The 17,579-nt window shown below is 57.5% G+C and overlaps 1 protein-coding gene across 3 annotated transcripts in view; it reads left to right on the top strand.

Moving 5' to 3' along the window:
- The window catches only part of Tspan18 (tetraspanin 18), a 131,455-nt gene extending 114,070 nt beyond the window's left edge, over positions 1-17,385 (top strand). For all 3 annotated transcript variants that reach the window (XM_013029976.1, XM_013029977.1, XM_013029978.1), the window contains 7 exons: positions 4,097-4,169; positions 4,769-4,963; positions 10,065-10,139; positions 10,960-11,058; positions 11,511-11,693; positions 14,485-14,568; positions 16,153-17,385. In XM_013029976.1, the coding sequence (XP_012885430.1) occupies positions 4,107-4,169; positions 4,769-4,963; positions 10,065-10,139; positions 10,960-11,058; positions 11,511-11,693; positions 14,485-14,568; positions 16,153-16,200 (747 nt within the window). In that variant the 5' untranslated portion in view covers positions 4,097-4,106 and the 3' untranslated portion in view covers positions 16,201-17,385. The remainder of the gene's footprint in view (positions 1-4,096; positions 4,170-4,768; positions 4,964-10,064; positions 10,140-10,959; positions 11,059-11,510; positions 11,694-14,484; positions 14,569-16,152) is intronic.
- The last annotated feature ends 194 nt before the right edge of the window (positions 17,386-17,579 follow it).

The raw sequence follows: 17,579 nt of genomic DNA, 5'->3' as shown, positions 1-17,579 counted from the left end.
GGTTCTTTCTTTTTTTTCCTTTGGTTGTGCTAGTCCTTGAACTCAAGGCCTAGGCACTGAGCTTTTCTGCTCAAGGTTAGTGCTCTACCACTTTGAGCCACAGTGCCACTTCCAGCTTTTTGGTGATTAATTGAAGATAAAAGTGTCACAGACTCCCAGACTTACCTGCCCTGGCCGACTTCGAACCACATTCCTCAGATCTCAGCCTCCTGAGTGGTTAGGATTACAGGCATGAGCTACCAGCACCCAGCTTGCGGTGTGGTTCTTGGTAAATATTTGATCCAATAAATCATGATCCAGTTCAATTTCACAACATCACAACAATCAGTCTGAATTCAGGGGGCCGTTTGGCGATAAATATCTGCATCCCTGCTGACAAACAAGCCCTATGTGTTGTGTCCCCCCCCGCCCACCCCCACACCCCTGCAGTGACAATGTGGCTGTGTGGCTGGACAGCCATGTATTCTCCACGGGTGGTGATGGTGACAGTTGCGTCCCATCATTTTGCAGCGTTTTGCAGCTCTCTAGTCTTTCCCAGCCACCTTTGGTTTCAGTGGGTGGTGACAGTGTTCAGAGGGGGAACTTGGCATCTTGGGGAGGGAGGGAAGGAGGGTACTGGCCATCCCAGAGTCTCAGGGACACTGAAGTGCTGGCCCCAGCACTTCATAATCAGTGCTGATGAGGATGCAGGACGGTGGCCCCAGGCTGTCCTCTCTCAGGACAGACAGGAGTGAGGCTATGGAGGGTCTCCAGGAAAGAGAGAAGAGAGTGGAGCATTGCTCAGGGAAGCTGCACTGCAGAGCGGGTATGCCTGGGATAGGGAGCTATGGTGGGCGGTGCTACCTTCCTTGTTGCCTGTGTGGTAGCGTGCAGAGGAAGATGAACTTGTCACATTCAGGCAACAGCCTAAGGGGCTGGGATGGAGGAAGGAGAGGGGTAGGAGAAGACCTCTCCTGCTCCCCTGAGCCCTGGGCCCCCTCATGAGCCAGCCTCTGTCTACAACTCCAGGCCCAAGGCTCAGGGACCCCAGCTCCCAGGAGGAGTCAGGTAGCTTCACCCAACAAAGTCCCCGCCCAGGGGCTTTCCTGGGCCAGAGGGCCTCTCCTCTGCCCCTATGGTGTTCAATCCCCCCCCCCATGCTGGTACTGAGGCTTGAACTCAGGGCCTGGGTGCTGTCCCTAAGCTTTTGTCCACTCAAGACCATTGCTCCTCTATTACTTGAGCCACAGCTTCACCTCTGGTTTTCTGGTAGTTAATTGGAGATTAGAGTTTCACAGACTTGCCTGCCAGGGTTGACTTTGAACTTAGATCCTCAGATCTCAGCCTCCTGAGAAGCTAGGTTTATGGGAGTTGGTGGAAGCTCTCACCATTGGAAGCTCACCATTGCTTGCGCAGAGTGAGACATGAGCCAAGTCACTTCTCTCCCTCTCAGGCTCAATTTCACCAGTGTAAAACTGCCAGATGCCTTGAAGCTGGCTCACACACAGACAGGGTAGATAGGTGACGTGTGCCTGACTGTTTAGGCCAAGTAGAGGTACCAGCTCCTGGGCCACAGCGAGCTCTGGAAGTGGGGGGCCCTCCCCTGCCTTCCCATCTCCTTAGGACTCACCTTTGCCATCCTCTCTATTGCTCAGAAGGAGGTACACCAGTGGGATTAGCCCCTCATCCCAAGGGCTCCTAGGCCCTATTATTTCCAGGGTTTTGTTTTCTCCAATCTCTACCATACCCTCATTCCCCAGCATAGCAGAGAGAAAGGAAGGAAGGGAGAGGGGAATGGACGGATAGCTGGATGGTAGATGGGTGTATGGAAGACAAACGAGTGGGTGGATGGATGAGTGGATGGCTGGATGGATAGATAGATGGATAGATGCATCCATGGGTGATGGAGAGGTAGACAGAAGGATAAACAGTTGGGTATACAGGTAGATGGGTAGATGGATGGATGGGTAGGTGGATAGATAGAAGCGTGGGTATACAGGGATAGTTGATGGATGGGGTGGGTGGGTACAGGGGGAGATGGATGGGTGAATAGATTAATGAATGGATGCATACATAAATGAATAGATAGAGAGGAAGGGAAGAAGGGGAATTTTTCAGCCACCAGACCTTATGCCAAGTGAGCTATCACTTGGGAAAGACTCCACACAGGTATCTTAAGGCCTTGTACTCTTACCTCCTTGTGGGAAGGAACCACGCCCCTTCCTCCCCGCCCTTTCCCTCCCCTTCCTCCCCTCCCCTCCCGTTCCTCCCCTCCCCTCCCCTCAACCTTCCCTCGCCAGCCTGTCCTCTAACCCAGGGGGGAAGCAGACCTGGGTTGCGGGATTGTTGGTGAGCTGGTGGAACAGGAGACTCCATGTGAACCCTCTGACTTCCTAAGTCCAGCCTCATTTCCACTGCTTGGAGCTGGCTCTGAGGAACTTTCTGACAAATCCTTACGCACAGCCAAGGAATGCTGCTCAGCATCACACTTCTCGCTGATGGGAGGCTGGGGAGGACGTTGGTGAGCCAGGTCCTGCCAGCCTTCACTCTGCTGACGCATTACTGAGCATGCCCAAATGCTGCCCAGTGCCACCCACACCCACCACTTTCCTCCGTTTATCACCATGTGCAGCCAGGTTGGCATCCACAAAACCCTGCCAGAAGCTTCCAGCTCAGCCTAGCGAGCTCCCTCCAGGGGCTGCCATCTGGGCAGGAGGTGGTCAGGGACAGCCCTGACCAGGGACTCCTAAGCGTTGGGAACTTATCAGTGACACCGATGGCACAGGTGACAAGCCACCTGCCCAGCTGGGAGGAGGGATGGGCTGCGCCTCCCTGACCTCCTGTGGAAATGGGATCTGTTCTCTTACAGAGCGAACTGGGCCAGAAGACAGACATAAAGATACAAAGACCCTTAAGAGGTATTAACTCACACCAATCCTGTACCCAGCCTGCTCTAGACTCTTGACAGCATGGCAGTCTTTACAAAGACACATTCTACTAAAGAAGTTTTGAAAAGTAGCCCATAGAATGTGTAATGTGTCTACAGGAGGCCGGCCATGCTGCTTGGCTCACATCTATCACTAATTCATTCTGGGACTTGGCCTTCGGCTTTAGCATGACAGTGGATGAGGGCCCAAGAGGCTATTTTTTCCAGAAAAGGGAGAAGACAATGCCAGGCACCAGTGGCTCACGCCTGTAATCCTAGCTGCTCAGGAGGCTGAGAGCTGATGATTGTGGTTCAAAGCCAGCCCAAGCAGGAAAGTCTGTGAGATTCTTATCTCCAGTTAATTACAAACAAAAAACAGAAAACAAAAACCTGAAGTGGTGCTGTGCCTCAAAGTGGCAAAGTGCTAGCCTTAAGCAAAATTGCTCAGGGATAGCACTCAGGCCCAGAATTCAAGCCCCATAACTGACCAAAAAAGAGAGAGAGAGAGAGAGAGAGAGATGAGTCTGTGCACTGGAGGAAGCGGGCTGAATGGAGCAAAGGACTTGGCATCCATCACAAATGAATGTGGAGAGTCGGGGCTCTGCCTCCAGGCGGACCCACATTCTGTTCTTCAGCATGGCCATGCTGTGTGACCTTGGAGGGGTGTTGCCCCCTCTCTGGGAATCTCAATCCCCTCCCTGTAGTAACAGAATGGCTGGCTGTGCCTGAGTCCTGGAGCTTTGAGGATTAAGTGCAATTGTGCCCGTTCTGTACGGGTCTGCTAGGTGCTTCCAGCTGTGGACGTGATTGCCTCCTGGCGTCATGCCCTGGGCTTGCCATTCTCCATTTGTGGTTTGGGGCTGGCTGACATGGAAGGAAGCTCCCTCTGTGGTACCTGACTTGACGGTGGTCCTAGCCACAGAGCCTAGGGGCTGTGACTCCCCGCTCCCCTGTGGGGCTGCAGAGAGAATGGTAGAATGGAGACTTATACCTGGGAAGGCTGGTCTCACCTCCTCCCTCCTGCAGCCCATGGAGGAGGGGGGAATCCCAGTTCCTAGGAGAGGAACTATTCTAACTCCTTCCTCCACTAGCCACAAGGGTAGAGCTGGCTTCTGCTGCCCCTCCCACTCCCCCCTACCTCCAGGGCTGCCCCCCGCCAGCAGGAGGACTGAAGGAGCTTTGTTTTTGTAGGAGGAGCATCATGGAAGGTGACTGCCTGAGCTGCATGAAGTATCTGATGTTCGTTTTCAATTTCTTCATATTTGTAAGTGTTCCTGGCTCTCTCCGGCCTTCACCGTGGCAGAGCTATCCCCGGGGTGAGATTTGGTGGGGCCGGGGCGGGGGGGGCAGGAGGGGCAGAAACACCTGCCTGGCAGACTTTCCCAGAGGAGTCCCTGCATGCCCACCCCACTCCCTCATCAGTAGAGGTTTCCTACAGACGCTGGTCAGGGCCAGGCTGGGGGCTTGGGGCTGGCCCGGGGGCATTGGGGAAGAGAGGAGGGGAGGAGGAGAATGAACCCCTCCAGGCTCATCCCAGGCTGCAGGGCTGAGCCCCATGGGCACTGGGGGCTGGAGCTTCTCTGGAAAAAGAGTCCCCTCAAAACCCAGAGGGAGGCAGGTGCCCGTGGCTCACACCCATAATCCTAGCTACTCCGGAGGCTGCGATCTGAAGATCATGGTTCAAAGGCAGCTGTGGCTCAAGTGGTAGAGCTCCAGCCTTGAGCAAAAAATAAATAAAGCTCAGGCCCCAAGTTGCAGCCCCAGGCCCAAGCTGTTGCCTTGTGCCCAGCTCTGCAGGTCTGAGTGCCCCAGCCAGGCAGGAGCAGCTTCTAACCTCCCTGTGTCGTCTCCTCCTCCTCACAGCTGGGGGGCGCCTGCCTGCTGGGCGTGGGCATCTGGGTCCTGGTGGACCCCACCGGCTTCCGGGAGATCGTGGCCGCCAACCCTCTGCTCATCACGGGCGCCTACGTCCTGCTGGCCATGGGTGGCCTTCTCTTCCTGCTGGGCTTCCTGGGCTGCTGCGGTGCCGCCAGGGAGAACAAATGTCTGCTGCTGTTTGTGAGTCCTGGTCCCCACCCTGTGGGAGGCTGGGGTGGAAGGGGGGTGCAGGCCCCCGGGCCAGGTCCCACCCTGGCGCCCACAGCCCTTCCCCAGCTGGACCATGTTGGCACCGGTGTCTGCGTCCAGCCCTGGTACCTCGTCCCTCGTGGCTGTTGGTCTGGAGGCCCTGACGTGTCCAGAGACTAGGGAGGACATCTCAGGTGCGCTGAGCTCCCCACGGGCCTCTGGGGACCAGCTGCTGCTTTATTCCCAGGTAGCTCAGGCCAGCCTCCGCCCTTCCATCCCAAGCTTCCAGATCACAGGCCTGTGCTCCATGCCTGGTGCTGGGAGCTCACTTTCCTCCAGACTTCATTCTTTCCCTCCTTCCTTTCCTCCCTCCCTTCTTCCCTTTCCCTTCTTTTCTTCCTGTCTTCCTCCTTCCTTCTCCATCTTTCTCCCCTCCCTCTTTCTCTCTAATCCCTCTCCGCCCTCTTTTTCTCCCTTCCTCTCCTTCTCCCTCCCTCCTCTCTTCTCCTCTCCTCTCTTCTTTCCTCCCTTCTCGTTCTCCCTCCCTGTTTCTTCCTCCCTCCTTCCCTCCCTCCCTCCATCCCACCTTCTCTCCCTTCCTCTCTTCCACTGATTTTCACTGCTACCCTAAGAGGTCCAAGCCCTGGACCAGAACCTGTCCAGCCTATGTTCCCACTCAGAGGTGCATTCACCCTCAGCTTTGGGCCAATGAGCCTTTCTCTGGCCCTTTCTACTTGCCTTTGTACTTGGCCTTGGCCTACGGTTGGAATGAGCACCGCCATCCCAACCTTGGCCCCAGACCAAATGAGAACACTGATATTCACCATGATGTTTTTTTTTCTTGTTTTGGTACAGAAACCCTAATGTATACCTCCTTAGTCACACAGCTAAGATCACCGCCCTTCAGACATATTTGTTTCTTTTTCTTTTTTCTTTGGCAATGTCAGACTTTGAAGTCCTCTACTACTTGAGCCATGCCTCTAGCCCAGCTTTTTCTGGTTAATTTGGAGATGGAGTCCTAAGGACTTTTCTGCCTTGGCTGACCTCCAACCATGAACCTCCAGCACCCAGCCTCACACCTACTATGCACAAGGCCCCAATCTGGGGAGGTCACGGCTGAGGCTGGCTGGGCTTGCCGGTGCTCCCTGGGGTGGGTGACCCTAGGAGGATCAGTACCCAGCCCACCCTGGGAGGCAGACATCCTGCACCGTGTCGCTGGCCAGACTGCAGCGCCCCGTGAGCCACCACAAGATGCCCAGTAGCCCACAAAAGCACAGAGGGCCAGGGACCCCCAGGTGCGAACTGCACAGACGTCCCACTGGAGAGACATCCTGAGCGCCCCCTGGTGGGGCACCCTCGCCATGGCATGCACAGAGTTGTGGAGGTGACACCACAGACCTGCCCAGACACCGCCCTTGCCTGGGACCCGGGGGACTTAGCGGCTGCTGGACCCAGCCTGCAGCCAGCACCGGAAGCCAGCTGTGCCGCACTGGCACCGCCCAGGCTCTGCGGCCTCCTGAATCTCCAGCTTGGGGCTCGCTGCCAGCTGGACCGGGCCAGCCATGTCTGCTCTGTCCACTGCTTAGCGAGAAAACTAGAGCCAGGACAGGACAGGGTGGTATCTGTCCTGAGAGAGCCAAGGCCCGGCTGCAGCCCGGTCCCCACTGTCATTGTAGCCTCTCTCTGTGCTCTCTGCCCTCCGCTTAGCTGCTTTCCTCCCTCCCTCCCCTTCCTTCCTTCCTTCCTTCCTTTCTTTCTTTCTCTCTCCCCTTCCTTCCTTCCTTCCTTCCTCCCTCCCTCCCGCCCTCCCTCCCTCCCTCCCTCTCTCCTCCTTCCTACCCCATCTTAACCAATAATCCAGGAGTGGCAGTGCATGCCTGTGATCCCAACTACACAGGCCACATTCATCTCATAAGTAGGAGGATCAAGGTCTGAGACCGACACGGACAAAAGTAAAAGACCTTATCTGAAAAATAGCTACAGCATCATAAGGGCTGGAGGCTTGACTCACCATTAAGTCAGCCAGCTTAGCAATCACTATGCCCTGAGTTCAAATCCCAGTACTGCCAACCCCCCCCCAAAAAAAAACCCTACAACCAAACAACAACAAAAAATGATGACCTAGAAAGCAGCCACATTTTTTCCCTCTCCCAACCTGAAGCTGGCTGGGTACTGGGTCCAGCTTGGGGCGGGGGGGTGGGGACACTGAGTGTCACCCCTGTGGCCTCTGGGAGCCTTTGGGAAACTTTGTTCTTTAGCCTGCTAGGAGGAAGGACTGGTCTGGAAGGGCCTGAGACAAGCTGATGTCAGCTGCCCTGGGAGCCAGGTCAGAGACAGACCCAGGGAGCCCTGGAGAGGGGTATCTGGGCCTCCCCTGCTCCGCTCAGAGGATGAGAGCCCACAGGGCCCCGTGACAGTCTGACCAGTAACCGGCCAGCCAAGCCCAGCAGATCTGAGAGCACCACTCAACAGTATGCCCATGGAGGTACACCACGGCACTGGCAGAGACCACAGGACATTTGCACCTATCGTTCAACTTTTGTACTAACCCTGCCCCCTTTGGTGACATTATAGTATCCCAAGGAGCCTTTTTAGCAATTTATATAAAGGTTCCTGATTTCATTTTATTTTACTGCTGGTCTGTGAGGCTTGAACTCAAGGCCTGGGCACCGCCTCTGCTTTTGCACTCAAGGCTAGTGCTCTACCACTTTGAGCCACAAGGCCACTTCCGGTTGTCTGGTGGTTTATTGGAGATAAAGAGTCTCATGGATTTTCCTGCCTGGGCTGGTTTTGACTGAGATCCTCAGATCTCAGCCTCCTGAGTAGCTAGGGTTACAGGCGTGAGCCACCAGTGCCTGGCTTAAGGTTCCTAGTTACTAAAAGACACTTTTTAACAAAGGCATGCAAAACCAGAAAAGAGAGTAGCTGGAGGGGGGCGGGGTGTACTTAAAGATAGATGAGCTAAACATGAAGTACAAAATTGGTAAATATTTATTAGAAACAAGAACAGGAAACAGATGGGTTTGCAAAGCCTAGGAAAGCTTACAAGTAGACAAAAGAGCAGTTTCAGTATCTGTTGGTTTGGGGTTTTTTTTTCTTTTCCCCAGACTAAGAAAAGTGCCATAAATTCAGCAGTTAACACCGGGAAGGCCGTGAGGGGCAGCGCCGGGGCAGCCTCTGCCCATGCGTTTCCAGTTTGTTTTATCTCCTGGTATTTGAACTCGACACAGGTGGACCGCTAGGGTGGGCTGTGTCTGCCTGGATGCATACTCACTGGACACCTGCTCGGGAAATAGCCCTAACAGGAAGGAAACAGGATGAGAGGAAGAGGAAGAGCTTGGACATTAGAGTCTTGGGTCTCTTGTCTGTGTGTCCTCAGGCTGGTTACTTAACTTCTCTGAACCTAAGTGTCCTATGGAACATGTACATCACCACATCCCCTTCCCTGCCATTCTATGGTGTTCAGGAGAAGACGGTCACCTTGCTGAGTGCCCCTCCTAGCTCGTTTGATACGTGGGAAGGAAAGAATCAGAGCTGGCCATCAATAAAAGTGGGGGGCAGAGGGACTGTCCCCCCTGGCTGGTGAGAGGACTCGGGGACCCCGAAGGTACAGTGGCTCCTGCAACCTTTCTACACCTCGCCCCCTTGGTTCTCAGCCGCTCCCGCACCCCCACTGTCTTGGGGACGGGGCTGTGCCCCGGCATTACCTTGCTGAGGCCCCGCTGTGGACGGGCCGGGTCGGAGGCCCCCGGGTGAGCTCCTGGGGCAGGCAGCGTTCTGCAGAGCCTGAGATCACGGGCCTGGGCGTGGAGCAGGGACGCAGAGAGGGCACCCCCACGTCCTGATTGGGTCCAAGCATTGAGAAGCTGCACCACGCCTCTACTATCGGTGGCCCGGCGTCCCCAGAGCATCTCGAGGCCCAGACGTTTGGAACCCATGCACGCCGCTGCCACTGGCGGCTGCCCAGCGTCCGCAGGGTGGGGATGAAGACAGAGAGCCTTCTGGGATAGGGAGGGAGTGCCAGGGGGGCGGGCGGGGGGGGGAGGCGGGGGGAGGTTAGGGCACCGAGATCGAGGCCCAGGCCCTGCGCTTGTCGCAGCTCACACACACGCTCTGCGGAGACATTCTGACCACATCCAAGCCTGCCCTGGCGAGCTGGGTGGTGACCCCTGCCACCAGCCCCCAGGGTGGGCCAGAGGCCATGTTACCATTTTACCAAAGTGCCAACGGAGGTTCCCAGGGTATCACGTGGTTGTTCTGGGCTCCTGGTGACACAGAGCTGGCAAAGGAGGGACAGGAGGTGTCCTGACCTCCTAACCAGCCTGGCCCAGCACCAGCCGGCGACTCTCAGGGCTCAGGGTGGTCAGCAGGGCAGCTGGGAGGGCATACCCCCCCACCCCCCCTTACAGGCCCTTCTAGACTTCGTGAATGTTGAAGGGGACACTGAGGAACAAAGACCATTCTCTTCTCCTCTGCTGACAGCCCTGAGCCCCAGACCAGAGAGCGGGGCTGGGGTGCTGCCAATAGCCAGGTCATCATGTTGAGTCCTGGGCTCAGCAGGCCTTCCTGGCTAGGGCAGCCGAGTGACAGCATGGTGGTTCATATGGGGAGCAGAGGAAGAGAGGGGCTCTGGGTTCAAGGTCAAGATCACAGACTCTGGATTTGCAGCCTTCGGTAGTCCAATCTGCCTCCTTTCATTTGGACCGGAGATGGCCCTGTTTCTCGTGGGACCAGAGGCTGGGGGGAGGGGGGTTGGCCCCAGGGTCCCATTGGGGTCCCAGGCAGTCTCCTTGCAGGGCCGCCCCCGCCACCACGCAGGGTTGTTCAGGCTACACAGCGCACAAGCTGCCTCTCCATGGCGCACCATTGGTAGGGGAAGCGCACTATTTTTATCTACTTTGTTTCCTACGTTGTATCACGGTGCTGTTGACTCCGGAGCTCCTTGGCGTGTTGTCTGATTGATTGATAACAGTGAAACTGCTCTTAGGAGGGGGGCGCCCATCAGCGGTGACAGGCGGCAGGGTGCGGCCCTCCACCCCACCTCAGGGTCTCAGGAGTGGTGTCCCCCACCCCCCCTTCTCTCTCCCCGCAGTTCTTCATGTTCATCCTGGTCATCTTCCTGGCGGAGCTCTCCGCAGCCATCCTGGCGTTCATCTTCAGGGAAAACGTACGTACCCACGTGCCCTGGCCACCCTTCAGCGTTGGTGTCCCCCTCCTCAGAGCTGTCTCTCCCCACCAGACGCCAGACGCTCACGCCTGTAGTCCTAGCTACGCAGGAGGCTGAGATCTGAGGATCATGGTTCAAAGCCAGCCCAGGCAAGATGGACCGTGACAGTCTTTATCTCCATTTAATCACCAGAAGTGGCGCTTGTGGCTCAAAGTGGTCGAGCACTCACCTTGAGCAAAAAGAGCTTAGGGACAGCTCCCAGGCCCTGAGTTCAAGCCCCAGGATTGACAGATAAACTATAGTCAGGAGGCTCTGAGGCTTTCCACCCCTGATTCTGGAACATGACTGGTGATAGCCTGGCAGTGGGGGGGGGGGTCACACTGTCAGATGTCAGGGAGGCTCAGAGCACCCCACAGTGTCATGACTGTGCCCCATGGAGGCTCCAGCTATCTGGGGCGGGGGTTGGGGGCACTGCTCTCCACCCCTGGAGCAGACAGGGACCGGGCGCCTCAGCCAATGGAGCCTGGACGCAAGGCAGGAGAGGGATGAGGCTGGCTGGAGCAGCCGGCCGTGGGGCAGGAAGGGGAGGGGCGAAGGCAGGCGGCCTGTGGGGGGACTGCACTTGGTACCCAGGAGTCTCCGCTGTGCCCCACCTGCACCCTGGCTTCTTGCTGGCATACCAGGGGCCTCACGGAGGTGGAGGACCCTGCCCAAGTTGACAGCTAGGGAGGATTTAAGGAGCCCTGGCCCCAGGATGGAGGGGGGGGGAGGGAGAACACCCAGCCCTGGGCCTCAGTGCCCCCCGCCCTTCTGTCCCCAGCTCACCAGAGAGTTCTTCACCAAAGAGCTCAGCAAGCATTACCAGGGCAATAACGACACCGACGTCTTCTCGGCCACCTGGAACTCAGTCATGATCACAGTGAGTCCCTCCTCGGTGCACCCCACCCCCACCCCCATGCAAGGAGTATTAAGAGCCACAATTGCCAGCACAGTACACACTGGACCCAGCCATCCCCACCCCTGCCCTGTGCCAGGCAGCAATCATCAATCACCAAGCCCAGACCTGGCCTTCCAGGCAGTCACAGCCAATCGATGGCCATCCCAAGTCTGCCTGGCACGCATCGGGGCTGTCCCTGCCTTGGGTGGTCCAGTGGCAGTCATTGTCATCGAGGATCAGCACAGTGACCGTCTGGTGGGTAGCAGTTGTCCCTGCAGCCCCTTCCACAGAAGTCACTGACGCCCAGAGATGCTAAGTGGCTTTCTCACCGTCTCACAGAAGGGCAGGAGAGCAAGTTGCCCGGTCCCCGACGCGCTTCTCCGGGAGCCGTGTGTCTCCCTCCTGGGTCCAGCTCCTGCTCTCTGCTCTCCTAGTTTGGCTGCTGCGGGGTCAACGGGCCTGAAGACTTCAAGCTCGCCTCCGTTTTCCGGCTGCTGACTCCAGACAGTGAAGAGGTCCCGGAGGCCTGTTGCCGGAGAGAACCCCAGACTCGAGATGGGGTGATGCTGAGCAGGGAAGACTGCCTGCTAGGGAAGGCCCTGTTCATCAACAAGCAGGTACCCGTATGGGGCAGGACGGGGGGATGTCTGACACCCTCCGGAAGTGCTGCGGGGGGCGGGGGGGGTCCTGCCCTGAGCTGTGGTCGATGGAGATTCCACTGGAAGCACAGACCCAGTTGGGGGCTGGGGAGGAGATTGATTGTGACGTGGACACTTAGGGTGGGGTTTGAAGGGTGAGTAGGAGTTTTCCAACCTTCTGATAAATGCAGGTCAAGGAGGGGAGGGGCAGAAGCAACATCTTGCAGTCAGCGGCTCCCCTTAATCATGCAGTCTACTTGCGAGTACCTTACAGCACACACCCCCTCCCCCCTAGTCCCAAGAAAGTAAGGTCTTTCTAACCTGCCCTTCTGAGATCAACCAAGTGTCTAGGCTTCTTGTTTTTCTCAAAGCCTGCTGGGTTTTTTATCTAAGCCTCGGGAGTCCTGTTCCTTCTACCCCCCCCCCAGGGGAAACAGGATCCTAGCTTTGTCCTCTGCCCAGAGACACACAGCACTTTGCTCAGAGACACACAGCATCCTTGATCTTGATCCTGTGCCTCCGCACTGGACAGCAGCCTTCCCCTCCAGGTAGAGGCCCAGGTAGGGGGAGAGACAGACAGACAGAAGGCAGGGAGGCAGGCAGGCAGGAAGGAGAGGGAAGAGACCCATCACTACTGAGAACATCTCAGACACATGGTAACACATGGAGCACAGGAGACCCCTGCTCGTTGGAAGGCTCGTGGCGTAGGGAGAGGAGACCATGGAAAGCCAGGGTGAACAAATGTGATCCTCTCACATGGCCATGGCCAGCATGACAATCAAGGCAGACCAGGGGCTGGGATGTACCTGGGGCATCACAGAGCCTCAGGGGAAGTAGCCCTGTGACCTGTGACCTGTGACCCGGCAGGTCCTTTGAGAGGTTGCCTGGCTCTAGCCACTCGGCACCTGCCCCTTGTACCTGCCTGGGGCTGACCAAGGGCCCAAGAGCCACAGTCCATCTGCCCGCAGGACCCTGCCTGCCATCCTACCTGGGAGAAAGGAACAAAGAGAAAGAACCAGGGCCCTGGGGTCTGGCCCCAGCGGCAGGGACCACACAAGGGGCAGTCCAGGACTCCACACCAGGCAGGTCTAGGCTGTCAGCTGCTCTCTCGCCATCTCGGAAGACCTCAGCTCCCCCAGCTATACCAGGCCCAGACTGCTGGCTTTCCCTACACCCTAGCACCCGTGCTGAGCCACGGGATAGAGGCCGTGCCTCCCAGCCAAAGGGAGGTGGGCAGATGTGACTCAGACCCGTGAGTCACGTTCTTAAACGACATTGCCAGCTGGCTGCCAGTGGCTCACATCTGCAATCCTAACTACTTGGGAGGCTGAGATCTGAGGACAACAGTTCAAAGCCAGCCCAGGCAAGAAAGTCTGTAAGACTCTTATCTCCAATAACCACCAGGAAACTAGAAGTGGTGCTGCAGTTCAAAGTGGTAGAGTGCTGCTAAGCCTTGAGAAAAAGAGCTCAGAGACAGTGCCCAGGCTCTGAGTTCAAGCCCCATAATGGGGGGGGGGGAGAGAGAGAGATTGCTGTGTCCACCTCTGTGACATGGGACCTACCTAGCTGGGACAGTGGCCTCAAAAGTGGCAAAGAAGAGTCCAGGCCGCTGACACCCGTGGGCCACCGAAGCCCAGGCTCTGCTCGGAGTGCCAGAGCTGTTTCTAACTGGTGTGGGAGCTGCAGGGGGTCAGGGGCTTCCACTAACAACACTGGCAAACGTCACAGAGGCCTCTCGGGGTCCCGGTCCTTTGGGGCATTTTTTCTGGGCTGGCTTCTGTTTCTGGACTCTTCCTCCTGAAGATGCTTCCTGCCCTCCCTCCCTCTCTCTCTCCGTGAAGTTGGAGCTTGGCAGAGACCATGCTGGCTCTTTACCATGGTGGCTGTTCCTCTGGGACTCCAGTGATGGCGTTGCCGACACTCTGCTCCCTACAAGCCTTCCCCTGCTAAAAGCCTCCGGCCTGGGCCCATCTCTGCTTGGGTTGGCTCCACAGCTCCCTTCTCTGTGCATTTATAACATGGTCACCTGCCAAGAGGAAGCTGCTGGATGGTCTGGGTCCCCTGTGGCTGGGGCTTGGAAGTGACTGCAAGGAGAAAGGCCAGTGGGTGGCCCCAGGATGCCAGCGCTGGGACCGTGGGGTGTGAGGCCCTGGTGTGCAGGAAGCAGGGGTCAGGGGCATCCTGGCGGGGTTGGAGGGCCCTCGCGGGCAGTGAGTGGACTCCTACACTAGATGAGGCCCTCACAGCATCTCTGTGGCTCCTGGGGAGCCTCTGGAGGTGGCACTGTTGCTTGCTGCTACAGGTGGACCGTGGCTGCAGTAGGCACTAAGCCTAACTGCCCTCTGTCACTGGGAAGGGCAGGACCCGGGGACACTTCCTCCCCACAGACAAGTAGCGCAGGTGCTGGTGACAGTGCCCAGCTGGGTGGACGCTGGGGCCAGCCCAGACAGGGGCAGCGCCCGTCTGAGGTAGACAGTGCAGGGCTGTAGACAGCGCCAGGTTCTGAGCAAAGGGCCCTTACGGCCAACCTGAAAGAGAACAGGACTTCTGATGCCTTTCGGTGGGGGGGGGGGGTTGAGAACCAAGGACCCCTCTGCACCCCAGCCCCCTTCCTCTTGTGGGCAGAAGGCCCTCCCTCCTCCCTCCCACTACTTCCTGGGAGCTGAAGGGAAGCCCTGGGACCCATGCCATGGAGGTCAGTGCTGAGACCAGCCCCAGGCCTCAGACTGCCCATCCTGGCTGCCGCTTGAGCACGGCCCCTCTCTCCCAGGGCTGCTACACGGTGATCCTCAATGCCTTTGAAACCTACGTCTACCTGGCCGGAGCACTTGCCATTGGGGTTCTGGCGGTGGAGGTAAGTAGAGTCCCAAGAGGATACCTCAAGGGGCCTGTGGCCCCCCAGCCTGCCTCTCTGGCCCCGTTCCTTAGTTCATGAGTGAACACTGGTATCCAGCTGTCCCTGGCACCACAGACCCTGGAAGTGACAAGTCTGAGCCAGTCCCTCAGTCCACTTGCTTCTAGATCATAGCTGCTTCCCAGGGGAGCATCTGAGCCACCCCCCCCACTCCCCCTTTTCGGATGGTCTTGGAGCTGTGGAAGAAACGAGAGCTGCTGTCCCGGCAGCCCCAGGGCCTCCTGTCCCCGTAGGGCCACCTCCACGGGTGCCCTGGGCAGTGGGGCTTCTCATTCATTCTAGAAGCATGTACTGAGCGCCCGCTGTCTGCCAGCGGCGCTGTAAGCGAGCGGGGATCGGCAGCAGATGTCTTCCCCGGACCCTGGGCAGGCTCAGGAAGGCGCCACACAGAAAGCTCAGGATGGGCCCTGCCTGCCCGCATGCGTGCTCTTCACATTTCCTAGGCGGGCACGGAGGGCAGGTGGCACACACAGGGTACAGCACAGCCCTGTGGCAGGGTGGTACTGGCCTCACACCCTTCCCATCCCACAATCCCCCGTGCCAGATGAGACCCTCACAGTGTCCCTGGCCAGCGGTGCCACCTCGGCCCCCGGAGCTGTCTGTCCGTGTGGTCATGAACTTGTGATCTGTGTCTGGTCTGTGTCCCTCACGAGACTGGGCCCCTAGAATTGCACCAAACCTATTCCGAGGGGAGCCCCTGACACAGGGCTCTGCCCCTCTCCACCCCAAGACTGGGGGGTCAGCAAGTGTGCTCCCTGAGACCTGGGGGTAGTGACAGCTGCCTTGTCTCCTAAGAGTGCCTGAGGACGCTTCACCAAGCCCCCACCCGCCCACCCCCGAGACACTAGAGGGTGGGTGCTTAGGCTGGGGTGGTGGGAGGCAGTGTGCTCAGACTGCAGCCCTGCTTCCCTATTGTAGCTGTGTGACTGAGGCAGGTTAGTCTGCCTCTCTGTGCACTACCTCCCAGTCCTAGAGAAGGTTTCCAAGCCAGCACTTAGAAGTATGCCTGCCATATGGCACTGTCTTGTTCCACTCAAGCCCAGAGGGGGACACAGCACTTTGCCCAGAGTCACCATGGTAAACGGTGATGGGGCTGGAACCCAAGACTTCCCTTCCAAAGTCTCCTGCCCAGCTGGGCGCTGGTGGCTCACGCCTGTAATCCTAGCTACTCAGGAGGCTGAGATCTGAGGATCGAGGTTCAAAGCCAGCCCAGGCAGGAGAGACCATGAGACTCCTATCTCCAATAAACCACCAGAAAACCGGAAGTGGCGCTGTGGCTCAAGTGGTAGAGCGCTCGCCTTGAGCTGAAGAGCTGAGGGACAGCGCCCAGGCCCAGAGTTCTAGCCCAACGACCAACAAAAAAAAAAAAGTCTCCTGCCCCTCTTCCAAGAGAAGCTGGCCCAGGGGGCGGCAGCATCCCTGCAGGAGGAATGACCCCTCATGCCCCTCCCCCAGAGTGGGCTGGACAGCCCCTAAGGGTGTGGGCCCAGCCCTCTCCCTCCCCTCTCTCTCCTTTCTCTGCAGCTGTTTGTCATGATCTTTGCCATGTGTCTCTTCCGCGGCATCCAGTAGAGGGCGTGGCCTGAACCTCACCCCGCCCACCACTGCCCAGCACCCGGTACCCCCTCCTCTCTCCATCCACTTGGCTCTGGAGAGGAGGCAGGCCAGCATGGACATCCAGGAGAAGGACCGGGGACACAGAGCTATTTTTTTAACAAGATGACATGAAGACAGTAATGTGAACTGAAGTACCTGGCCTTGACTTGGGGCAGGTGCCTGGCATCCCTGCTGGGGCCCAGCATTGGCTTGGAATGCCAGAGACCAAAGGACCCCCCCCCCAGCCCCAGGGCAGTTGGATCACCACAGATTCGGGTATCCCCCGTCCCCTCCCAGCACTTCAGGACCAAGATGGCAAAGATGTAAGCAACAGAGACACAAGAGACTCCACCCAGAAGCTGCCTCCATTTCCTTGATGACGCAGGACCAGAGGCGCAGTGTCTGCTCTGCTAGAGGATGGACTGGCCCTGCTTCCAGAGGGGGACCGAGGGAGCTGCGTGTGATGGACGCCGGATCCTAGAGCGGGGCAGTGGCTCGTTCCTCGCCACAGTGCACCTGTGTGCCCATTCCCATATGAATCTGGGTCATCTTCAGGTTGTTGCCATTCTGTTTGGGGCTCCATCAGACCTGCTGCTCACTTACGGTCTCCTAGTATCCCGCGGAGAGAGAGGACACACTGGCTGGGGACTGACCCGCCTCTATCCCTAAGCCCCACCACTGTGGACACATCACACTATCTGGTCCTCACTGCCCACCCATCCCCACAGGTCACCCCTTCCTTGTTTTTGTTCAGTTCCCTGGTGCCTAGGGTAGAAGAAACCACCAAGAGGGGCCAGGAGAGCGGACATCCAATTCTCCTCTCCCCACTCAGACCCAGAGCTTGGATGTGTTGTGAGCATTCTCTTCTTGCATAACCTCCAGGGGCTGGGAGCTCACTACCTCCGGAGGCAACCTTCTGCCTTCCGATGCTCTGACCTTAGCATCTCTCAACAGACAGAAGATTCTCCTGTGGCGCTAGGGTTCTGCCTGTGTGGCCCGCTTGCTCCTCACTCCTTCCTGGGGTGCTGAGGTTGTACCTTGACTTCCCCTTGTCTCCAGGCTGAAGAAGCGTAGGATATCCCAGACATTTCTGCTGTGACACTTTTCACAGCCCACCTGACATTCCAGTGTGTCCTTCCCTCCCCAGCATAGGCAGAGATTCTCCAGACTCACAGGTTCAGGTACATACACACAGGTTCAGGTACATACACACATACACATATCTTGCAAGCCAAACAGCTTGCAAGATAACCTGACCCTGGACCCTACTAGGGCTCTGCTGTGGATGCCTGGTTTGGTCGAAAATGATAGGATATGATTAGTGATGTCTGTCAGAAGCCTGAGTTTGACTAGTA

This window comes from Dipodomys ordii, unplaced genomic scaffold (assembly GCF_000151885.1).
Source record: "Dipodomys ordii isolate 6190 unplaced genomic scaffold, Dord_2.0 Scaffold125, whole genome shotgun sequence".
Lineage (NCBI taxonomy): Eukaryota > Metazoa > Chordata > Mammalia > Rodentia > Heteromyidae > Dipodomys > Dipodomys ordii.
The sequence above is the reverse complement of the archived record's forward strand: the minus strand, read 5'-3'. Positions and strand labels throughout refer to the sequence as shown.